The 24,495-nt window shown below is 44.4% G+C and overlaps 1 protein-coding gene across 1 annotated transcript in view; it reads left to right on the top strand.

Moving 5' to 3' along the window:
• PRKCE (protein kinase C epsilon) overlaps positions 1 to 24,495 on the top strand; it is a 302,630-nt gene that overhangs the window by 243,540 nt on the left and 34,595 nt on the right. The window contains exon 11 of the mRNA XM_081903955.1: positions 21,001 to 21,155. Coding sequence (XP_081760081.1) covers positions 21,001 to 21,155 — 155 coding nt within the window. The remainder of the gene's footprint in view (positions 1 to 21,000; positions 21,156 to 24,495) is intronic.

Raw genomic sequence — 24,495 nt, 5'->3', positions numbered from 1 at the left:
AAAAACCCACAGATAGCATGTTCTATTTACAACTTGTACTTTCTCTTTTGTGTTTGTGCTACATTTTCTACGAATTCAGAGTTCATTTCCTTACACTGATGTCAACGGAGGTTGCTGATTTCCAGTAATTAACATGCACTAGATTCTTACTTATGTTAGTTCAGTATGGTTGTCCCTGAATTCTTCTCCTAGAGCTGCATTTCCCGTATTGAGAATCTGACTATCATGATGCATATTTTTTTTTAAGTAAGTCTACTGCATTCCTCCTTTCAGGAATTATATCATTGAATAAAACTGAATGATTTAATTCAAAGTAACACAGTTTCATTATTATTATTTTTATCATTATTATTATTATTATTATTAAATTCGTATACTGTCATCTGCAGATCTCAGGATGGTTCACAACATAAAGTTACAATTATTTTTTCGAGGTGCTTGCATTGACTTGCTTGTAGAAAAGGCAATGAAACATTGATCATAATCAGAAAGAGGGCAGTGTCAATACACAACCAATGGAAAGTGGGGAAAATGAAACCCACAAAGAGTGTGAGAGTCTTTAGTCCTTGCGGCAATGTAATGCAATTGATTCAGTAGACCTTTTTGCTCATCATTCTAAACCGCGATTTAGTGCTATAGTAGTGAGCCTCAGCAAGCCTTAAATTTACACGCAGTGTTCCCCAACATAGTCCATATTTGTATAATAATATACATGTGTATAATATTTGTGTATTAATGATGAAGATGGTATTTTCATGAATATACACATTTTAAGGCATACCTTACGCTATCACATGCATTTTTGTATCCATTATTTGGCTGGAGAATTATATTTCAAAATTGGGAAAAGTTTGAATTTCACAGGATGGCTGCGTCAACACATTTTTTCAGGAAATTACGTAGGTTCACCTTTAAATGCAAACAAAATTGAATTTCTCCTCCATCTCTAGTAATAGAGTAGGCATCTGTGCAAAACACTTGCTAACAGCTTAAAGGTCCTCCTTGATATGAATGGAGAGCTGGGCTTTCTAGACGTATGGAAATAGAAGAGTGGGAACACATGAAACAGATTTTCCATCAAAGCAGGATGGTATAGAAAATGAGTTCATAATCTGTAAATCACAGCCTGCCCTGTCGCTAAAATCTATGTATGCAAACATACATCTAAGCAGAGAGTGGCTGCTGGGACCATATAACACCGGTCCTGAGAGACCTGCATTGGCTCCCAGTACATTTCTGAGCACAATTCAAAGTGTTGGTGCTGACCTTTAAAGCCGTAAACAGCCTCGGTCCTGTATACCTGAAGGAGCCTCTCCACCCCCCATTATCCAGCCCGGACACTAAGGTCCAGCTCCGAGGGGCTTCTGGCGGTTTTCTCCCTGCGAGAAGTAAGGTTACAGGGAACCAGGCAGAGGGCCTTCTCGGTAGTGGCACCCACCCTGTAGAACGCCCTCCCATCATATGTCAAGGAAATAAGCAACTACCCTACTTTTAGAAGACATCTGAAGGCAGCCCTGTTTAGGGAAGTTTTTAATGTTGAATGCTATATTGTGTTTTTAATATTTGATTGGGAGCTGCCCAGAGTGGCTGGGGAAACCCAGCCAAATGGGCAGGGTACAAATAATAAATTATTATTAGTATTATTATTATTAACCTACGGTATGTATGTTGTAGGGACACAGGTGGCGCTGTGGGTTAAAGCCTCAGCGCCTAGGACTTGCCGATCGAAAGGTCGGGGGTTCGAATCCCTGCTGCGGGGTGCGCTCCCGCTGCTCGGTCCCAGCGCCTGCCAACCTAGCAGTTCGAAAGCACCTCCGGGTGCAAGTAGATAAATAGGGACCGCTTACCAGCGGGAAGGTAAACGGCGTTTCCGTGTGCAGCTCTGGCTCGCCAGAGCAGCGATGTCACACTGGCCATGTGACCCGGAAGTGTCTCCGGACAGCGCTGGCCCCTGGCCTCTTAAGTGAGATGGGCGCACAACCCCAGAGTCTGTCAAGACTGGCCCGTACGGGCAGGGGTACCTTTACCTTTACCTTTATGTATGTTGTAGGAGCTGTTTGCCAACTGTTACATTAGCTCCCTTTCCCAAGCTGAGCTTCCTTGAAGTACAGTTTATGTTGCATGAACAAGCGTTTCAGCTTTTTGCTGATTGAGGCATTTTGACTTCTTGCTTGCCTTTTTGAAGTTTCTGGATCACAGACAAGAATGATATAGGCAGGTTAAAGAGCATAATGCTTCTTTTAACAGGTTGTGTGTAGGCTTGCATGCTTAATCCCTTTACACCTTTGAATTGGCCTAGAACTTGCTTGAAAATCAGAATAGCACACCCAAACTTTGTTTAACATCCCTCCACCCATGCAAGGTGAAATTGCATCGTTAAAATATTCTAACGGCATTAGTCAGCAGTTGCATTAATTTATTCCTGAAGACTTTTAGATTTAGAGACTAAAATGCTATTATATGGGTGAACGCCCAGACAGGAAAATAACTCTTCCTCACCATCATGTATTCCATACACACGCATAGACACAGATTTACACAAAGAGAGATATTACTGTAGTGAGGTGTGATTGATAGAGTGTATTCTAGATTTTTTTCCCCTCCTGTGACACAGTTCTCCAATTAATGACACACACACGCTCCTCCAATCAACTTTATGGCCTATCTATTTCATACAAACATTAAAAAAATTCTATTGTATGAATTACAGTACTTCAAAAATGACAAAATCCTTTGAAATATAAAATAAAAGTGAAATATTATGAGCAACCACAAAACTAATCTGTATAAAACTATGCCCCTCAAAGGTGAGAAATGCACCCCTCTGAGGTCTGCACCGTAAACAGCTGCCTTGTTGGCCTTTGAGAGCACCAGCCCTGAGTGAGGCATTGTTGTTTGTTTGTTTGTTTGTTTGTTTGTTTGTTGTTGTTGTTGTTGTTTGTACCCCACCCATCTGACTGGGTTGCCCCAGTCAGTCTGACCCTCTTCAAATAGCTTCTGAGGTTGGTAAACTTCATAAGAACATAATATGAACCCTGCTAAGTTAAAGGTAAAGGGACCCCTGACCATTAGGTCCAGTCGTAGCCGACTCTGGGGTTGCAGCGCTCATCTCGCTTTACTGGCCGAGGGAGCCAGCGTACAGCTTCCGGGTCATGTGGCCAGCATGACTAAGCCGCTTCTGGCGAACCAGAGCAGCGCACCGAAACGTCGTTTACCTTCCTGCCGGAGCAGTACCTATTTATCTACTTGCACTTTGTGCTTTCGAACTGCTAGGTTGGCAGGAGCAGGGACCAAGCAACGGGAGCTCACCCTGTCGCAGGGATTCGAACCACTGACCTTATGATCGGCAAGACCTAGGCTCTGTGGTTTAACCCACAGCGCCACCCGCGTCCTATGGACCCTGCTAGATCAGGCCAAAAGCCTCTCTAGTCCAGTATCTTGCCATCACAGTGGCCAACCAAATGATTCTGGGAAAACTGCAAGGAGAACCTGAAGGCAACATCACTCCCTCCAGCAACTGCTATTCAGAGGCTCGATGCTTCCAATAATGGAAGTGGAACATAAACATGGTGGCTATTAACTGTTGATAGCCAGATCTCCCATACATTTGTTGAGTCCTCCTTTAAAGCCATGTAAGCTGGCGGCCATTAGTACTGTGGAGTGAATTCCGTACCTTCACTAGGTTCTATGTGAAGGAGCACTTTCTTTTCTCTCCCCCAAATCTTGGCTTCATTGGTGGTCTCAGGTTGCAGTATTGTGAGAAAGGGAGCAAAAGTTCTTTTTGCTTTGTATGTCCTTTCTTTCTTTCTTTTTTGCTGTTTGCTGTTAGACTTTCAGTTTAGGAGAGAGAAAGACCCAGCAGCCGCAGCCCTTAAGATAAGTGAAGAATGCAGGCTTACAAAGAAATGTTTGTGGGAGTGTTGTACATCTTCCTACCGCTATCCTTTATGCTAACATTATTAAAAAGAGAAAGGGGGGAGACCACTCTTTGTAACAGCAGTAGTCCAGCTGTATGACACTTCCTCTGCTTAAGTGAAGTTCAAGAAGCCAGATGCTAATAAAAAGGAAAATGCTTATTGTTAAAATACCCCCTTTTCCTTCTTGTCAAGGTTAACTGTGCCTTCCTACACTGGCGCCGCCTTTGTAATATGTCCCTAGGTATTCCAAGCAATGCTTTAAAGGCTGCATATTCAGGACTGTGCCAAAATAATTGATATTTTTTAAAGGCCACCTTTATTTTTGTATAGAGGGGCAGACAACGATGAAACCTAAGTGACTGTTGCTACCCATGACTTTTAATTCCCCCTTTCCACAGAGAAACAGTTAAGATTATTAATTGTTTCTCTCGCAAGTTAAGTGTCATCTTCACAGCAGTACTGTGAGTTAGTTCTGTAAAGCTGTCATTGGCTACATTCAGACATGCAATTTTGCGCCATTAGTTTTACTGATTATAATGCTAACGTTCCTGCCCCGATTTCCAATGTTTCCTGTCACTGTAGTACTTGTTGCGATACAGAACTTTAAAAAGATCAATATGCTGCCATGTCCCACTAAATTTTAAATGTTGTGAAGGAACTGTATGTTGGGATCCAATCACAAATTTCACCACGTGAAATTACAACACTAAACTTTCTGAGTCAAGGGGGTTGCAATTGGATTTTTTTCCGGAACCAGCTAACATGAAAATGAGCACTAAGCTTCCACTATATTTCCAGAAATGGCTTTTGCATTGTGTGTAAGATTATACAGTGGTACCTCTGGATGCGAACGGGATCCGTTCCGGAGCCCTGTTCGCATCCTGAAGCGAACGCACCCCGCATCTGCGCATGCGCAGCTCGTGATTCGCCGCTTCCGCGCATGCGCGTGACATCATTTTGAACATCTGTGCATGAGCGAGTGGCGAAACCCAGAAGTAACACCCTCCGTTACTTCCGGGTCGCCGCAGAGCGTAACCTGAAAACGCTCAACCTGAAGCACATTTAACCCGAGGTATGACTGTATGTTGTTGTTGTTTAGTTGTTTAGTCGTTTAGTTGTGTCCGACTCTTCGTGGCCCCATGGACCAGAGCATGCCAGGCACTCCTGTCTTCCACTGCCTCCCGCAGTTTGGTCAAACTCATGCTGGTAGCATAAGACACTGAAATTACCAGGTAAGGAAATGTCAGGAAAACAGAATAAGGTGCTGTCTGAATGCAGCCATACTCTCTGCGCTGTCCAATCCCTTTGTTTGAGAGAAAGAAAGTAGGTCTCAGTGAGCAAGCAAGAATTACTTGCATCTCAAGGTCTCCTGCCACACTTAAAGACCCATAAGAAGTGCCTTGCTGGTTCAAATTGAAAATATAAAGTTTCAGTTTGGTACAGTCATACCTTGGGTTACAGCCACTTCAGGTGGCGTTTCTTCGGGTTGCGGACTGCTGAAACCCAGAAGTACTGGAACAGGTTACTTCTGGGCTTTGGCAGTCGTGCATGCGCAGAAGCGCTAAATTGCAACCCACGCGTGGGCAGACACGGGTTGCGAACGCTGTGGGTCGCGAACATGCATCCCGCATGGATCACATTCGCAACCCGAGCACCCACTGTACTTTCTGAGAGCTTCTTTGTAAGGCTGAATTAGCATTTCAGGAAAAGTTCGATTCCTGTCTGAAGTGGTGCACCTACTCTACCAACTCATTGTATGTTTAGAAGAGGTTAAAGCTAGTGATCATCATCATCTCTCCTCCTTAGACTTCTCTGCACACCTCCCTCTGCGGTCTAGGGTAGCATTACTTGTGCGTTGTTAACTTGGCATTTGAACATGAGGCCAGAAATGTTCTCTGGTTTCCAGCTTGCCCCCTCCGCCCGCGCACAATGGTCCCCATCAGCCTTCCCTGGAATTTTGGATTACAATTCCCACCAGATTGGGGGAAGCTGGTTTCTATTATCAATTCCGCATGGCTTGTTCATCTCTGCCCTCACTTCTGCATGGTGTTTCAGTGTGGAATTATGGCGAAATCGACGGAAGAATGAAACAAAAAACAGAGCTGTGGGCTAATAATTAAAAACATGGCAAAGCCTCTGTTGGTTTGTGGGTTTATGCAACGTTCGGATCTGTTGCAGGCTCGCCAGCTAGCAGTGGCATAAACAGGAACAGCTCCAGTGATTTCAGCTGAACTGAACCCTGCCTTTCTCAGTCATGGATTTGGCATCTTTTCTAGAGTTACAGTTTAACAAGTTCTCAACATGCCTAAAGCTTTGTTGTAACACACTGTGATTTTATATGCTAGATTAATCTCCTTAAACCAACAAGAAAAAAAAATGCACACAGATGTTCTGCAGTGTTGTGACTCAAAGGTAACACCACCGTAGCGCAGCAGAGACTAAAAATGGCCAGCTTCCTTAGAGAAGAGACATCATCAATAATAATAATAATAATAATAATAATAATAATAATAATACTTCTCTAAATTGGCATAGATGAAACTATGGATGAAACTTTTGGAAGGAACAAATTTCTTTCTCAGGGGGTCGGGAGTGGTAAATATTTATTCAGTCAAGCCAACCTACATTCCATAATGTTTAACTTCCAAATTTCCTCAGAAGAGAAAAAGTTCATAACATTATATTTTCTTCTTTGCTACAAGAAAATTTAATAAGCAGAGAAGGTGCGCCATTACAACTGATGGTAGGGTGGGATTTGCAAATGCGCCCTGAATACACATACACACACACACACACACACAGGAACAAAGGGCTAGGCACCAGCATTGCCAATGTCCCAAGTTTCAACAATTTGTTTTCTCCCATATATATGAATGGTTGCCACCCATTCCTAAAGGGAACAGTAAAGAGATCAGACCCTCCAAGTGTCCCTATTTTCCAGGGACAGTCCTGGATTTGCAGAAGCCGTCCCGGTTTCTGATTTGATCCCACAATGTCCCGCTTTTCCTTAGGACGTCCCCATTTTCATCAGAGGGTATGGAGTTATGTGACCGCCACCCCAACCAAGGAGATAAGTAACTATACAACCTTTAGAAGACATCTGAAGGCAACCCTGTATAGGGAAGTCTTTATTTTAATGTTTATTTTTTTAAATGTTTTTATATATGTTGGAAGCTGCCCAGAGTGGCTGGGGCAACCCAGTCAGATGGGCAGGGTATAAATGATACAATTTTGATTATTATTTTGGAATAGGACTTCCCTGTTTTCATCAGAAATGTTGGAGGGTATAAAGAGATGCCATTGGTGTTGAGGTTAAACCTGCACCCTGCCTCTACTGACAACATCCACTGAGAACTGAACCTCTCCCTATCTGCATCACCTCTCCAGCTTTCTGTTTCTCAGGGCTCATCCAGGCTCTGTTTTTAGACACAGGTCCACACTTTAAAGCTCCGTGTCCAAGCACTATACTTTCCCTATAAATGGATAGGTTTGATCTGCTTGCAGTCCATGGGACTCTCAAGAGTCTCCTCCAGCACCATAATTCAAAACAAGAGACATGATCGCAGTTCAAGAGTACGGTCGTGCAGAAAGGGTGGTGTGGAGCAGGGCCAGTGATACAGTGGTACCTCGGGTTAAGTACTTAATTTGTTCCGGAGGTCCGTTCTTAACCTGAAACTGTTCTTAACCTGAAGCACCACTTTAGCCAATGGGGCCTCCTACTGCCGCTGCGCCGCTGGAGCCCGATTTCTGTTCTTATCCTGAAGCAAAGTTCTTAACCTAAAGCACTATTTCTGGGTTAGCAGAGTGTGTAACCTGAAGCGTATGTAAGTTGAAGCGTATGTAACCCGAGGTACCACTGTAGTTGCATCTTGCAGGGCCAGGGGTATGGACTGGGGAAGAGCTCTGAGGTCTGGACAGAGAGACTTGGAATGCTGCACTCGGCTCCCAAGTGGTTTCCCATTGCTGTTGCATGGGAGCACTCCTGCTAGGCACTGCAGATCCCACTTGCTTTATATATAAAGCTGGCCGTAGCTGTTTCTTGGTAGGTACAAGTTGTGACATGGCTGTATCTGGCTCAGTGAACTGCAGGTTGGATTTAGATGAAAAACCGAACCAGGTCTGGCTTGGGGTTTGTTTGTTTTTAAAGAATTGACATAACTTCAATTCAGCCTGGTGCCTATTTTAAGAGCTGGACAATAAGGTTCAAAAGAGAACAAGGAGTCTGAAAGCCAGGATTTTCCCCGCCTTTTTGCTTCCATGTAGTGTTTTTGTTTTACTTCCTGAGCTGTAGCAGCTGAAATAATTTTTTATTGTTTTATTCTTGCTCGGCACAGACATAGAGACATGTTTTCTTTGGCTCGGCCCTTAACAAGCCCACCTGACAAGCAAACGGAACCAGTTGTCTAAGAGGCATTTGAGGTTGTGTGAATTGATTTCTAGTTTATTTTTTTCCTACGAGCAGAAGGCAATTGGGGGAGGGGGTCACCAAAGGCTCCCATGACATAAAATATGAATTCCATTGAGCCCGAACAAGACTTCCGGCTGGGAGAATGAGTCTGAGTATTGTGAAGTTATTCAGAGTGTAAATCTTGCTTTATTAAGTCCATCTTGAAGGGCCCTCTCAGGCCAATTACTTAGGGAACTGAATCATAATGGTTTTAAAAGTTACTTGATCCTAATCAGCACTTAGACTTATTATAGGCTGCATGAAATGAATGCAATGGGCTTCTTTTCTGCCAGAGAAGAATGTTCTAATGCCAGGCTTCCCAGAGAGCCTCATGTAGTTGCTAGAGGAAAGTTCAGCTTCTCTTTCAACTGCATCTAAGTTTGCTACAATTGCACATAATACAGAGCCACAGTTTGTTTTATCATGGTTTGTTCAAAAAACCACACGTTACCTCACAGATGAGCAAATAAGGGACAGCTTTTTCTGCAAAGCTTGGTTTGTTTCCCACCTGCCTCATGCATCTGTAGTTTGGCAAGCACCTGGGGTGGGGGTGGGGGCAGATCATCGCCCGATTTGGGAAAACGGCATCGTTTATGTCACTTTCGCAACCTGTGTTAAGTAGCTTCTTAACAATATCCATAAGCCTACACATTCCTTTCTCAGTTTATCTTAAAAAGGGAGAAAAATACATTCTGCAGATTCCTTTCAGAAACATCTTTCTTTTTTATGAGGATTCCTAACAGGATGGCAGCCCTTCCACAGTCGTTTTTCCGTGCCACGACAAACCCAAGAGTTAAGCTTTACGAAACCTCAAAAACTGGAGTGTAAAGCGAGGGCTGAGTTTAAGCTAATTTTAAAGCCCTGGGCCTCTGTCTGAAGAAACACGTGTCATCAGAAACATGGAGATGTGCCGCCAAAAATGGTATCTGTTTGTCAAGTTCCCTTCCCTAAATATGTAGGAATTCTATCTGCCAATACAGTGGTATCTCGGGTTAAGTACTTAATTCGTTCCGGAGGTCCGTTCTTAACCTGAAACTGTTCTTAACCTGAAACACCACTTTAGCTAATGGGGCCTCCTGCTGCCGCCGCACTGCCGAAGCACGATTTCTGTTCTTATCCTGAAGCAAAGTTCTTAACCTGAAGCACGATTTCTGGCTTAGCGGAGTGTGTAACCTGAAGCGTATGTATGTAACCCGAGATACCACTGTAGTGAATTTATTCCCTGTCTGTGTACAGGAAAGCATGTATCAGCAGACTTGGGGGAACCCAAGTACAAAAGTTTGTGGGGCGGGGGGAGAGAACCAAACAGCCCAATTAGGGTTTGGCATGCTCAGTACACTGCAAAAGGGTGTGGCTGGCTTGCTGGCTGAAACCCTGAGCAGGAGCTGTCCATGATGCAATATTTTCTTGGAGGTCCAAACAAACTGTATATACCTGTGTTGTAAGTGCTCATTTCCCCATCCCACTCTTTTCTGTTAAGATTCTTGTTGTGTGGCACGGAAGCACACAATGCATTGTGGGTACGACACGTGGAACATTGGTTCTAATCTATATCCCAAGTTCACTTCTTTCCATTCCCAAAACAGATAATAGCAGGAAGTACATTTTAAAAATGGTTGGTTGGCTGGCTGGCTGGTTGATTGGCTGGTTTTTTAAAAATTAAGATGATTAAACAACATCGACATTATAAATAAATTCCTTCCAGTAGCACCTTAGAGATCAACTGAGTTTGTTATTGGTATGAGCTTTCGTGTGCATGCACACTTATTCAGATACGTTCAGATAAATCTATTAAAAGATAGTAATTTTTCCTGAATAAGCTTCATGTCATTAGTAACTGTTAGAAAAGGGCTGCATTCTCTTGGGGTAATCTGTAAGGGCTGCATACTGGTGGTAGGATAAGCCAGAATCCATGGTGGGTGGAGCCTAAACCAAAGTGGGCGGGTCCAAAGCCGAAAGTCAGTGGATGCCCACTTTTATCTCTCTATGCCCCCCCTTTATCTTCTATGAAATTTAAACCAAAGGCTGCAGGTTGCCCACCGCTGCCTTGCTTATTACTCACGAGTAGGGCAAGTTGCATGAGATTTCCGCCTTAGTACATTCCAACCATTTCTTTCCTGCTAACTTTCCATCCCAGTGGGATTTATCTGGCCAGTCACAAAGAAATCTGGCTTTATGGAAATTGAATGGATTTCATGCTATTCGGAACACTGCGTCCAAATTAATTGTGCAAATAAGCTCTTTCTTAGACCCGGGGCAGAGTTTGCGACCCAACAGTATTTTTTTGTACATTTTCCATTCAAGATGATCACAGGGCTTTTAGAAGTCTCCTGCTGCGTTGTGAAGCTGGAGCCTACTGTTGTCACTGGCTGACCTTTTCATATAAGTACATGGGAACTTCGCTGAAACACTTCACGTGCTCACTTCATTTCCTGCTTTTGATAGCGAGTATCTGCACACTGGCAGTTTTGTTCACAGGGCCTAAAACTACACGTGTGTCAGAGAAGCCTGTCACTCGAGAAAAGCAGCACTGGGGAGGGAGAGTTGTAGTAGAAAAGTAGCAAGTGTACTTAACCCTTTCTCCAACCACCACTCCTTCACTCCAGCACTGCAACAGATCTATATGCAGAACCCAATCTACTACCGATTACCTATAAGGAGTGTTGAGTGTGTATGTTTGGGCTAGTGATGTGTTTGGGCTAGTGGTGTGAAGTAATACCCAGCTTTAAATAAGATCTCAATACAGCCAGACTAGAGCATTCAGTTCTCCTTCTCTTCCACCCATGTGGGAAAGTACAGCTGGAATAAAGGGTTCAGAGCTTTAAGCAACATCCCTTAAAACTGGCCACATGTAGCTGAATCCTTAGAAAAGCATACTACTACAGGTACGCGGGTGGCGCTGTGGGTAAAACCTCAGTGCCTAGGACTTGCCGATCGTATGGTCGGCGGTTCGAATCCCCGCGGTGGGGTGAGCTCCCGTCGTTCGGTCCCTGCTCCTGCCCACCTAGCAGTTCAAAAGCACCCTTAAGTGCAAGTAGATAAATAGGTACTGCTTTATAGCGGGAAGGTAAACGGCGTTTCCGTGTGCTGTGCTGGTGCCGGCTCACCAGAGCAGCTTCGTCACGCTTGCCACGTGACCCGGAAGTGTTTGCGGACAGTGCTGGCTCCCGGCCTCTAGAGTGAGATGAGCGCACAACCCTAGAGTCTGTCAAGACTGGCCCATACGGGCAGGGGTACCTTTACCTTACTACTACTACTACTACTACTACTACTACTAATAATATTTATACCCTACCCATCTGACAGGGTTCCCCAACCACTCTGGGCAGCTCCTTGTCAACACAACTTAACTTGCATTCAGTTCTGCCTACCCTCATCTACCATGTGGGGATAATAGTGGTAAAATGTGAATTTTGAGTGATTGCGTTATTTTTAGAGCATAGCTTACGGAAATACAATAAGCGTTGTGTATTACTTCAATGGAATGTCTGTGTATGTAAACCTGAATACCAATTTCATTTATTTATTTTTATTATTTTTTTGCCATTTGTGCATCTCCGCGTAGTCTTCATTGATGGCCTTCTCCCAAGATGGAGATGAAGCAGTCTGGAACATTAGCGTTGTTGTTGTTCAGCTCTTTCTCTAGGTTTGCATTTAATATTGTGTACTAAGTCTAGTGTGTCTGTGCAATTTCAATCAGAAGCAGGAAGTGTTTATTCAAGCCCTAATGGGTGGGATAGTCGCTGCAGTTTTCAGTAATTTTAAACAAACTGCTTGAGCATCCTGTTTAAATAGAGTTAAGTAATCACAGTTTTTTTATGCCGGCTGGGAAAGAATTTCATACCGCCCCCAACCCCATAATCTTGAATCAAATGGCTTCTTGCAAGACGTGCCAAAGACACAATGTATTTGTTTGGCTATAGTAAATCTCCCTTTTGACGGTGGCATGCATTTAGCAAAATTCCCTGTTTTGGAAAGGTTGTAACGTAGAAGCATATTAGTCGGGCCTGACACCAACTTTTCCAACGGGGACTTTGGCCATCTGAGCTGGGTGCCTTATCCCCTGTGATTGCTTGCCAAAGAAAGAAACAGCTGGATCGTTGTGCTTCAGCGCCACCGCTACACATGGCCAGATGGTGGAATTGCAGATACAGCTCAGCAGGGGTCAGGTGTGCGGAGGAGCCAATAGGGTCCTGCCCACTTCTGACCAAGGCTTGGCTCCACTGCCTGAGCTATTTGCTACTAAGGTACAGGCTGGGGTGTTCTTGACTTCTTGGCCACACTTACTTTCCTGCTGACCGACTGCATTGATGGTTTGATGGCTTGCCTGGTAGGTACATGCAAAGTATTGCCAGCACGGTGTGAGGCAGGGGTTGCCAATGTGATGTTGCTAGACTACGGTCCTCCTTTTCCCTGAATATTGGCCATGCTGGTTCGGAGCTGTAGTCCAGTAACACTGGAGGCTGCCATGTTGGCTATCCCTGGTGTAGTGGTTAGAAGCCAGGGGCCATAGCTCAGTGGTAGATTGTCTGCCTTGCAAGCAGAAAGTCACAGGTTCAATCCCTGGAAACTCTGGTTAGGGTTGGGAGAGACTCCCTACCTGAATTCCTGGAGAGCTGCTGCCAGCCAGGGTAGGCAATGCAGAGGTGGACCAGTGGTCTGACACATCATAAGGTCCCTTCCTATGTTAGGGTTGGACTATAGCTGGGAAGATGCTGCTTTGTATCCCCGCTCAGCTGTGAAACTCACTGGGTGACCTCGGGCCAGCTGCACATGCAGAGCCAAACCTACTTCATAATAATAATAATAATAAATTTTATTTATACCCTGCCCTCCCCAGCCAAGACTGGGCTCAGGACGGCTAACACCAGGTATAAAAACAATTGATTAAAATACAACTTAAAAACAAGATTAAAGTACAACATTAAAATGCAGCCTCTTTTAAGTAGAAACTCAAATCAAAAACTTTTGGGGGGGATGAAAACGTCAAATCCGTACCAAGGCCAATTATCCAGACTGGTCCTACGTGGGCCAGAAAAAAGGCAGAGAAGTCCCCAAATAGGAGTTCCATCACAGAAGGAGAAGGGAAAAAGGAAAGAGGGGGAGGGGAGCAAGTTGATTCCAAGCCAAAGGCCAGGTGGAACAACTGTGTCTTACAGGCCCTGTGGAAAGAAATCAGATCCTTCAGGGCCCTGGTCTCATGAGACAGAGCATTCCACCAGGCCGGAGCCAGTGTTGAAAAGGCCCTGGCTCTGGTTGAGGCTAATCTGACTTCCTTAGGGCCTGGGACCACTAGGGTGTTGCTACTTATGGATCTTAAGGTCCTCCACTAGGGTGTTGCTATTTATGGACCTTAAGGTCCACCGGAAGAGGTGGTCCCGTAGGTATGAAGGTCCTAGGCTTGTTGCAAGGATAAAAGGAGAGGGAGAACCATGGCAGTTATCTTTCGTCCCTGTGAACGCCCCTTTGAAATGCTCTGCATCGTGACGTAGGATCAGTCCCATTGGGGCATTCTCTCCCAGGAATGCCACCAGCAACTAACAGCAGCCAAGGTGCTGCACAAGAAGTTGCAGTGCAATTTTTTCTGTAAGAAAAGAAAGAAAACCCTCGACGCCTCACCTTTAAAGATAAGGCTTTGCTCTCTGAGGTTCTTAAGAGTACACTCTCCAGAGTTCCATCCCACTTGAAGTTAAGTCCCACTTTGAAGAAAGGCTTTACAAAGAAATTGAAAGAGAAATATCCAACTGCCACAACTTTAAATGATGATGATCCCCCCCCTTTTTTTCCTCAAGGGATGAACGGTCCTAAAAAAGTGGGGCAGGATATTCAGCCCAGCCTTCACCTGGGGTGGTGTTCAGTAGGCAGTGTAAAAGCTTCAGCTGCCCAGGCCTTTCATTCTCCAGAGTTCAGAAATGCTTCTATTTTCCTAAACAATTGTGATATGTTTTAGCCTTTGAAGAAATACTGCAACTTACCGGAATAGTTTCCAGGAGGGAGGAGGGTTGGAGATCTATTGACACAGTGAACTCAAGTTTTAAGGACTTGTTGGCATCGGGAAAGATTTCTTCACACCCATTTATATGAGAAACATTAAACAAGGGAAAAATGCCACTTGGGGAATGCTGATAAGTCTTATCTGCTTGTGAATTCTAGTTATGGAGGGGTGTGTGTAGGATGCCTTTCCTGGTTTGGGGGTTTTGAACTGTGGGCCAGGGTAGTTCTTTGCGTCGGGGGCCGCCGGTGACAATGTTGCTTGCCTGACGCACAGCACGGACACACGTCTCAGATTTGAAAGTGGGAAACACATTGCGTGATTGATTCCTGCTCCATGGTGTTTCAGCTAATCAAGCTGGCTTCACATGGCTGACGGGCCGCCCAGCTCTCAGAAACGTACTTGAGAGTCTCGCTTGGGTTTCTAGCTATCCCTGCACATGCCCTCTTGCTCGCCACTAAGTGTGTTTTTCGTCACAACCGTAATCTAATACAGCGTTATTAAATTAAAAAGTGGAAAAACAAATAAACAAAAGGAAGGGCAGCTTACGTTCTGTTAGAATTCAGGGGGAGGTGGGAAGGGAAGGATATTCTTTATGCAGACGGGCAGTGAACGTTTCTCAGGCTGAAAACAATGCATTAAAGACATTACCTTTTTGTCTGGTATTTATGTGAAGTTTCATTCCCCCGTTGATGGTATCTCTGCATGTGTAAACAGAGAAGGGTTGGTGGACAGTCTTGGGGGAAAGCAAAACCAATTGGCACGGAAATTTATTCCTCCTTGCAGGAAGCGGTTGGTCATCACTCATAAATTCTCCTTAGGAGTGCCCATCTCCATTCTTGGTGGTTTACATTTAGGGAGTCCTGGAAGCAATGATAATGTGTTCCACGCTTTTCTCATGGGTGAGGAGGTGGTCATGCTAGGGGCAATCCGCCCATTTCCATTCCTTGTCAGTTTTGCAATCCCATTTCTTGTGGGTTAAAAAAATAAGGAGGGAATCACTTTTAAATGACATGCACTTTCCCCTAAAGTATGCATTTTGTATGTATTCTCCCCTTAAAGTACAGTGGTACCTCGGGTAAAGAACTTAATTCGTTCTGGAGGTCTGTTCTTAACCTGAAACTGTTCTTAACCTGAGGTACCACTTTAACTAATGGGGCCTCCAGCTGCCGCCGGACAATTTCTGTTCTCATCCTGAAGCAAAGTTTTTAACCTGAGGTACTATTTCTGGGTTAGCGGAGTCTGTGACCTGAAGCGTCTGTAACCCGAAGCGTCTGTAACCATAGGTACCACTGTACAGTTTTCAGTGCATTATATGCTTTTAATACATTTTCCTTAATAAGCATTTTTAACATAACTTTGCATAAAATGTGCATTTTGTGTACTCCACACACACACACACACACACACACACACACACACACACACTCCCTCCCAGATGAAACTGTCCGGTGAATTCAGAGAAGTGTGTAATTCAATTGACAGCTTCATTCTAATTCAAGTATCATTGCAAGACTAGAGAATTCGGCCAGTTCACTTTAAGATGCAGACTGAGTACATTTCCCCTCAATCCCTAGCAGATCTATAAGGAGGCCACAACCGCTGATGGTTTCAAGAAAGGGCAATGCATCCACAAAGGCGATTCTCCATATAGCCTGATAGAGACCTTTTAACTCCCCATCTGCAATAGCTCATTCGGAGGATAGCAGGAGACTCTTAATCTCAGGGTCGTGGGTTTGAGCCCCAAGTTGGGTAAAAGGTTCCTGCATTTCAGGGCTGTTGGACTAGATGAACCTCATGGTCCCTTCCAACTCTGCAAAGCTGTGATTCTAAGAACTGTTGAGGGAATTTTATATATATACAGAGAGAGAGAGGGAGAGAGGGAGAGAGAGAGAGGCTTTGTTTGCATGGGGAAGCCCGTTACCTCTCATGTGGTGAAATTTAGTGGTTCGGCTCTTTCCCACAGTGACGCATGCAGGCTACTTGCGCTCAGAGTATCAGTCACTGTACATCTGGGCCCTATGTGGAATAGATCTTCCAGATTGCACCATGCGAGCATTGACAGACTCCCCTGTTCTCAGTCATGGCTTGGCATTATGCAAAGTCAGAGGGCTGCGCTGAACCCTGTGGGGAATCCCCGTCGTCCCTTGGCAGACAACTTGATACATATGGGAAGGATTGGATTCTGCTGTTAGTTGAGCAGCCAGCGGGTGCCTCTCTCAGCCAAAGCACAACCATTGACCAAAAATTGTTTGCAATACCCCTGTGTGGAATATTAAACAGCATAGAAGTGAATGCACAAAATGGCGTCTCCTATCCTTTCCTCCCACTTTCTTTCTATTCTTTCTCTCTCTCTCTCTCTCTCTCTCTCTCTCTCTGTGTGTGTGTGTGTATTGATTTTTACATAAAATTTCCACAAATCATATAACATATTTTCTTATCTTATACAATATTTTGGACTTCCATCAACCACATCTGAAGATTTTTCAGTCTTTATCGCTTAATCTGCATTTCATTAATTTCACTATTACTTTTAATAGTCCTTCACTAATAATTCTCTTCATACTTTCCTCTGCAATATTTTGCATAGTTCTCCTTACAAAACTTCTTGCAATCCTACCCGGGTAATCTGTTGATTACAATTGCTTTTCAAATAATTCACCCTTTCCTCCCACTTTCGTGCCGATTGGAACTTGTGCACTGATGGTCAAAAAAGTAAGACACATAGCATGTAGACTCCGAATGTGAGGGACTGCAAAACTGGTATATTTGGGGGGGGGGGGGAGGCGGATTGGGAGATCACATTATCCGGTCATTCCACATCAAATCAATGCAAAAAACAAGGGTTTCATCACCCAACATCTCAGCTTTTGATGAAACTTGGTGCACACCCTTCCCTTATGGTTGCAAGAAACCCCCTTAATTTTTTCGCCTCTGTCTCAATCAGTTTTAATTTTATAGTAGTTCAAAATTTCATGAAATCTGCGTCGCCTGTCTGTCTTGAGACCCTTGGCACATGTACATTTTATTCTTTTTCTCCATAACCAACGATCAGATCTCTTTGAAATTTTACACAGAGCTCAATAAGAGGATGAGAATTTCAGGAAAAATGACACCAGCACTCAAAAGATTTTATAAATGCCTAAAAAAATATATAAATGTACGTTTTTGGTGGAAAACCTAGGTTTAGAAAACCTCAATTTTCAGCATATGGGTATGATGGAATCCAAAGTTTTGATGTTGGAAATTATTGCAAAAACATGCTCTTTCTCGACAAAGAATGAAATTTATGGGGTTTTTATTCCTTGTAACAAAAATGTTACATTTTTTGGATATCTTGGGGAGGAAATGGCTGCTGGGTTCAACTTTCCTACAATCAATAGCTGTAATAGAAAAATTAATGAAACAAAGTTGTTCATCATAAAAATTAACATAATATTGGTTATTATAAGTCCCCACCCCCCCAAAAAAAGTGCATACATGTTTTAATTTGGGGATATTTGAATTTGAAGTTATGAAAATTGGCTAGAACCTCTGTGCTGCAGAGTGTGTCCCCTGGCCTGCACATGTTCTGATGGACGCAGGATGGTGGGAATGAGGCCAGCAGGTGTGGTTGGGGAAGAGCCACAGCTCAGTCGTAGAGCACCTGCTTTGCATGCAGAAGGTTGAATCCACAACATCTCCAGGCAGGGTTGAGAATGTACCCTATTCGAGGCCCTGGAGAGCCACTGAGCTACTGGGCCAACTCTGTGGAAGGCAACTTTCTTACTACCCAGTTTGTCTGCAGATGACTTAACCATGTTTGTTTGTGTGGTTGCTTGGATGTGACATATTTCATTTGTGTACTGTATTGATGAAGACCTCCCCATAACATACGTCCAAGTATCATTTAATTTCAAAATAATGGTTATTTTTTAACACTGCACCGTAAAGCAGTCCTGGGAACTCCTGAAATGCATAACCCACGATAAGAGGAAAGTTCACAAACAAAAGAATTCCAGATTAATCCCCCTTTTGGCAAGTCTGAAATGAGAACAAGAAAATGTTCTCTGTAAAGCCAATGCACCCTGATAAGTAATTATTTTTGTTTAAAACTGTTTTCCTTCTGTTTTTGTGGGGGTTTTTACTGTCACATTACAACCGGCTATTTTAAAGTCAAGGAGACAAAAAGGTTTGGGCTGGAAATGGCCTGGAACACCTGTCTGTTGTCATTGCTACCAAGCCAAATCAGGCCTTTACTGTGAGCCTCTCAGCCTTGTTTTGTGGCCCAGAGGGGCTTGACAACCATTCCGAGTTTTTCAGCAGTGCCAGGCAGACAGTAGAAGCTGGAGAGTTAATACTGAGCCTCTGAGGAGTTACATTCAGCTTGCTGGATCACAAGTGGTACAGGCGTGGTCTGTAGTGATAGTGATTGGCTGAACTGCCCTGACATCAAAGAGGTGTAGATTCTAGGGCTGCCTTTGGCTGAGCTGCTGGCATCCTACTGATGGGCAAGGCGGGCCTGTAGGGAACTAGGGAAGGAGGAGTCAAGAGGACTAGGAAAAGAGCAGCCATAGGTATAAGAAGAGAGCCAACTCATGGACGCAAGGAGAAGATGAAGGTTGGGATGCTGAGAGGAGCAGAGGCAAGAGCAAACGTGTAGAAAATGGGCAGAAGAGGAAAAGTGTGTCTGCTGCCCAGAAAGCCTGATTTATTTATTTTTCCATGCTGGTTTTAAATAGTTATCCAAATCTCTGGCAGTAGGCCTTGCTAGTCCATTATAAAATTGTCTCATTATCAACCATGGCCTATATCATGGGTAGGCAAACTAAGGCCCAGGGGCCGGATCCGGCCCAACCAACTTCTAAATCTGGCTCGTGGACGGTCCGGGAATCAGCGTGTTTTTACATGAGTAGAATGTGTCCTTTTGTTTAAAATGCATCTCTGGGTGATTTGTGGGGCCTGCCTGGTGTTTTTACATGAGAAGAATGTGTGCTTTTATTTAAAACGCATCTCTGGGTTATTTGTGGGGCATAGGAATTTGTTCATTTTTATATTTTTTTTCAAAATATAATCCGGCCCCCCACAAGGTCTGAGGGATAGTGGACCCTGCTGAAAAAGTTTGCTGACCCCTGGCCTATATGCTTCCATGACTTAGGCTCCACTTATCTGCTGGCTGGCTATATTCATCCCAACCTCCTCCTCACCATTCTTCCCAGATATCTTGACACTGGCCCTGATCCAGTTGGTGGGGGGGCTCTGATGTGCTCGCTGTCCGGAACTCTCCCGCCCACAAGGGAAGTCCTGTTTACTTCCGCTGAGCACTCTTAGGCCATAACCTTGTGGCTCTAATTCTGTAGTCCAAGGAAAATGCCCATGAATGCACAGAGCAATTCCCTCCTCCCCTGAGCGAGGGTGGGAAGCCCCTGCATGCTCAGGGCTCTGGGCTGCACCCCTGGACTTCAGCCCTGCAACTAGCGATCATTCGTGCTTTTAATCCTTGGACTTTAAGGGTTCTTTCACAACTACCTCTGAGACATGGGTAGGCAAACGAAGGCCTGGGGCCCAGATCCAGCCCAATCGTCTTCTATATCCAGCCCACTGACAGTCCAGGAATCAGCGTGTTTTTACATGAGTAGAATGTGTGCTTTTATTTAAAACGCATCTCTGGGCTATTTGTGGGGCATAGGAATTCGTTCATATATTTTTTCAAAATATAGTCCGGCCCCCCACAAGGTCTGAGGGACGGTGGACCGGCCCCCTGCTGAAAAAGTTCGCTGACCCCTGAGCCTTCTTAGATTCCAAATGCATAGAAAACAGAGTCGTTTTTAAAATGAGTATATTCTTTGGTCAGTGCTTTTTCATGTCCAAGGTCACCCAGTGAGCTTCATGGTTGAGTAAGGAACCAGGCAAATGTCTGAGGCTTTAAAGGACCAGTTGGAATCCTATTGGTTTGCCCCTTTTGTCACCTGATTGTTGCTTATTTATAATATGCAGTACCACCCCTCTGGTGGTGCCTGAGAGCAGCACAGACTAGCATCTGCCTCTTCTGGAGGGCTGCAATAGTGGTGCAGAGAGGAAAGAACCTGCCTTTGACTTTCAGACTCCCTGGTTCCAGACTCCTCCCTCCATCCCACAGAACCTTGCTGTGTCTGCTTAAAAGGCTCTCCGTAAATGAGAATTTAAAGTGGCTTTTCTATCTGTTCTTGGGTTTTATGGGTGTGAAACCCTGACCCATTCCACCATTGTGGGAGGGTGGGGAATCTGCTTGTTTTGGCTTGTGAACACTCCCCTATGGCTCATGGCAACCGTCTTGACATGAATTACTTTTCGTGGTGGAAGGAAACACCACGTGATTACAGGAGGCTTCAGCAAAAGTTCTTGGTAAATTGTACAGCTGGTAAATTGGATCTTTCAAAAATGAACAATAAATGCAGCAATTCTAAAGTAATACCCATCGTTTTCCCAAGTACTTTTTTGGGTCCTGTGATTTGCTGTTGCTCGTTAACTAAACCCATACATTCAACTTGCTTAAAATGTGCAGGTTTTCCTTTCTTTCGTTTCTGGATGCAGATCCTAATTTCCTAATGTGCCACGTACGTACAGCTGCGTCTTTGTGCGGCTGGAAGCAATCGGCTAAATAGCTCTATTTTCGTGAATTTCAGGACCGCCTCTTTTTCGTCATGGAATATGTCAATGGAGGAGACCTAATGTTTCAGATCCAGCGCTCGCGCAAATTTGACGAGCCCCGCTCCCGCTTCTATGCAGCAGAAGTCACATCGGCACTCATGTTTCTCCACCAACATGGCGTCATCTACAGGTACTTCCTTTGCGGGTCTGGAATAAAGAATTCTTAAGGCTCTTGGTTTGATTTTGGCTGAGGGCCAATGTCTCTTAGCAACCGGATTGGCCGTTTTGTTTCTGCTTGCTTACACAGAACTTTTTTTCTTTCTCTTTTTTTTGGGGGGGGGATGCAGGGGGCGGGGGAGGGGAGGCTGTTTATCATTCCGAATGTTCACATCTGAATCGTCCCTGCAGCCATCGCCAGCTGTGGGTGCCAGTTTTGTATTATAAGACAAGCAGTGCTTCTTCTAAAAGCTTGGCACGCTGCGGCTCAGAGTTGACTTTGGTTCTCGGATCAGCGCAATCTCTTCAGTTTCCCCCCTTCTGCCATGGATTTCCTCTCGTTTCTGAACTCCCTGCCACTTCCTGAGTTTGTTTGTCCTAGTTGTCTCCAGCCTGACAGATATGGGATAATCGTTTTTGCGAGGCTTTGTACATGATGCCCTTTCCTCTTCAGTAGGAGGGCGAGGGCTTGGCCGCTAACGGGAAGCACCTCTTTTTGCAGGCAACTTGAATTTCACATCTTACCGCCTCGCATCACCACCCGAACAATAGCAAAGGCCGAGGGGCTAATCTTTCACTATGCCACGAAGAATGCTTTCCGGGGATAAATATTTATTATTAGAAACAGGGAGCCACTTGAGAAAGTTTTACCTACTATCTCTGTGTTTATTAAGGACTTTATCTTGTCGTTTCACCCTTCCTCTCCTTCTTTTCCCTTAAAAAAAGGAAAGCAACATACAAAAATTGGCAGCTTTTAACAACTTCAGATAAATCTTGGCAGGCGTATATGGAATGGGCTGCAGTGAGGGAAGTTGGCCGCAGGTTCATGTTTCTTCCATGAAGTACTCGAAGGCTTCAGTCCACAAAGCACTATTCACACTTTACATAGCAAAGGGGTTTGCTGCAGATACACCCGTGAGCAGAGTGGCGAGTGCCGGAATGCAAGAAACAGAAACAGTAGTGGGGGGTGCGTGTTCATAAGCACGCAATAATCTGCACTGCACATGGCTAAGAGAGAGGGTTTTCAAACCCGAATGACATGCTCCTTGCAGTCATCTGTAACGTTCCACCAACTTACTCTTTTCTAATGAAAAGCACCTATTAGAGTCCCTATAGCTTTTCTCCTGAATGGAGAAAAGCTGTTGTGGAGGGGGAATTTTGAGCAGGAAAATAAGGGGTTAAGCACACATCCCTATCCCAAATCGGTCCTCCATTTAGGATTCTAGCCTCCTCCTGGCCAATCAATAATAATAATAATAATAATAATAATAATAATAATAATGGTGTTCTCCAGCTAAGTAATGCATATGCTGAAGGAAAGTTTCCATGAAAATGCACGCATTTGTGAAAACTGCATACAGAAATGCATTGCTGCAGAAGGAATTGCATACAAATGTATACAAGAAATTCACACTAAAAGGCTGGCGAATTTTTGTGAGTATCCAAATGTGAAGAACTGGACATAAGATGAAATAACGAAGGAACTGACAGATCTGCCCATCCCTAGCCACAAGCCACACCGCGACTGTGGTGCTGCTGACCTTGGGTGTCCAGTTTTATCCTCATTTCACCCACAGTTCAAAGGGTCGCTTCATTTTTGGCCTTGACCAAAGGGCTCCACCTCTGAGTTCATGTCACCTTTTGGCTGGCACCGTCTCAGGTCTTGCATTCTTCTTAGTTAAAACACAAAATCAAATGCGAGAGTGGCCTTATCTGATCCCCACGATGAAAACAAAAGTCACATTCTCAGTTCACATAAATATTTTCATAAAAAGATACATTGTTATATCAAAGTCCATCCTGTCGCAGTGTACCACCCATTGCTTTCTCGCGCTGCCTGTGGAGCTCTCCTTTTGTTTTGTTTTTTGTTAGGTCCCTAAGTCTCTGCCCGGCTGCAGAAGGCATGAGCTGAAGGCTCTATATTGGTATCTGGCATAGCATGATCGAGGTCTAAGGCAGGCAGAACATTTCCCAGTTTCTAAACCACGTTAGAAAAATTGGGAGTGCCTTGCAGGCTCTCACGCTCTATTCTCTCCCTCCTCCTCCTCCTCCTCCTCTTGTTGCAAATTCCTTTCCAACGTTAATCACCGTGCAGCATTACACTTGCACCCGTGCTAACACTAATCATTATTTACTTCATCGTTTAGGAATCTCCTTTTACATATGCGTCTCCTGCACAACCTATTCCTACATTAGAAGGAGCGCTAGGCAATATCCCCCCTTTTAAAAAATATTTCAGATACTGATACTATTTAAATGTACGGCTTCTACTTGAGTTAAAGGTAAAGGGACTCCTGACCATTAAGTCCAGTCGTGGCCGACTCTGGGGTTGTGGCGCTCATCTTGCTTTATTGGCCGAGGCAGCCGGCATACAGCTTCCGGGTCATGTGGCCAACATGACTAAGCCGCTTCTGGCGAACCAGAGCAGTGCACGGAAATGCAGTTTACCTTCCTGCCAGAGCGGTACCTATTTATCTACTTGCATTATGACATGCTTTCGAACTGCTAGGTTGGCAGGAGCAGGGACCGAGCAACGGGAGCTCACCCCGTCGCGGGGATTCGAACCGCCAACCTTCGGATCAGCAAGTCCTAGCCTCAGTGGTTTAACCCACAGCACCACCCACGTTGTTACTTGAGTTACAGAGAAAGAAAAACTGAAGATTTGCATACATATCACAAAACAGCTAAAGTGGCTTTTAAAACTGAACAGAATAAATTACTAAAAATAGTTTTAAAAATCAACATCTTTAAGGCAAATACCTTTTCTTTCAGCTGGAAAATGCATGTTGGAACAAAAGTATCTTCAATTGTTTTCTGGAAAATACAGATAATGGGCACCTGTCATATTTTGACAGGAATGCTGTTCCACAGAAGAGGGGCAGCCACAGTGGAAGCCCTGCTCCAAGGAACTCCAGAGCACCAAATCATTTGGCATCATTTGTGATGTCTGGTGATTGACAGGTGGGTGGAAACCGCACCCCCGTCTGTGAAATTTGGCCTGTGAGGCAGATCATGATAAAAGGCTTCCCACCCCTGCACTGTAACCACGATCAATGCTGAAAACATAAAGGATGGGGAATTCAGACATGTTGACTAAACCATGGTTTGGGCACTACATCTGAACTAGCCTAGATGACATTTGAACTAGAGTTTTCCCAGCTCACAGAACCTAGCTCCTGCTGAGCTAAAGGCTTATTGGAAAGGTGAAAATAATTTCACTGGAAGAACGTGAAGAATTTCTAATCATGAATGGTCACCTATACAACGTAAGCAGAGCCTTGACCTTAGCAGTGGGATAGTGGGGTAGGCCTTTT

Source organism: Podarcis melisellensis, assembly GCF_964234715.1.
Source record: "Podarcis melisellensis genome assembly, chromosome: 3".
In the NCBI taxonomy this organism is placed as follows: Eukaryota; Metazoa; Chordata; class Lepidosauria; order Squamata; family Lacertidae; genus Podarcis; species Podarcis melisellensis.
Note: the sequence above shows the minus strand (reverse complement) of the source record. Positions and strands in the feature narration are given on the sequence as shown.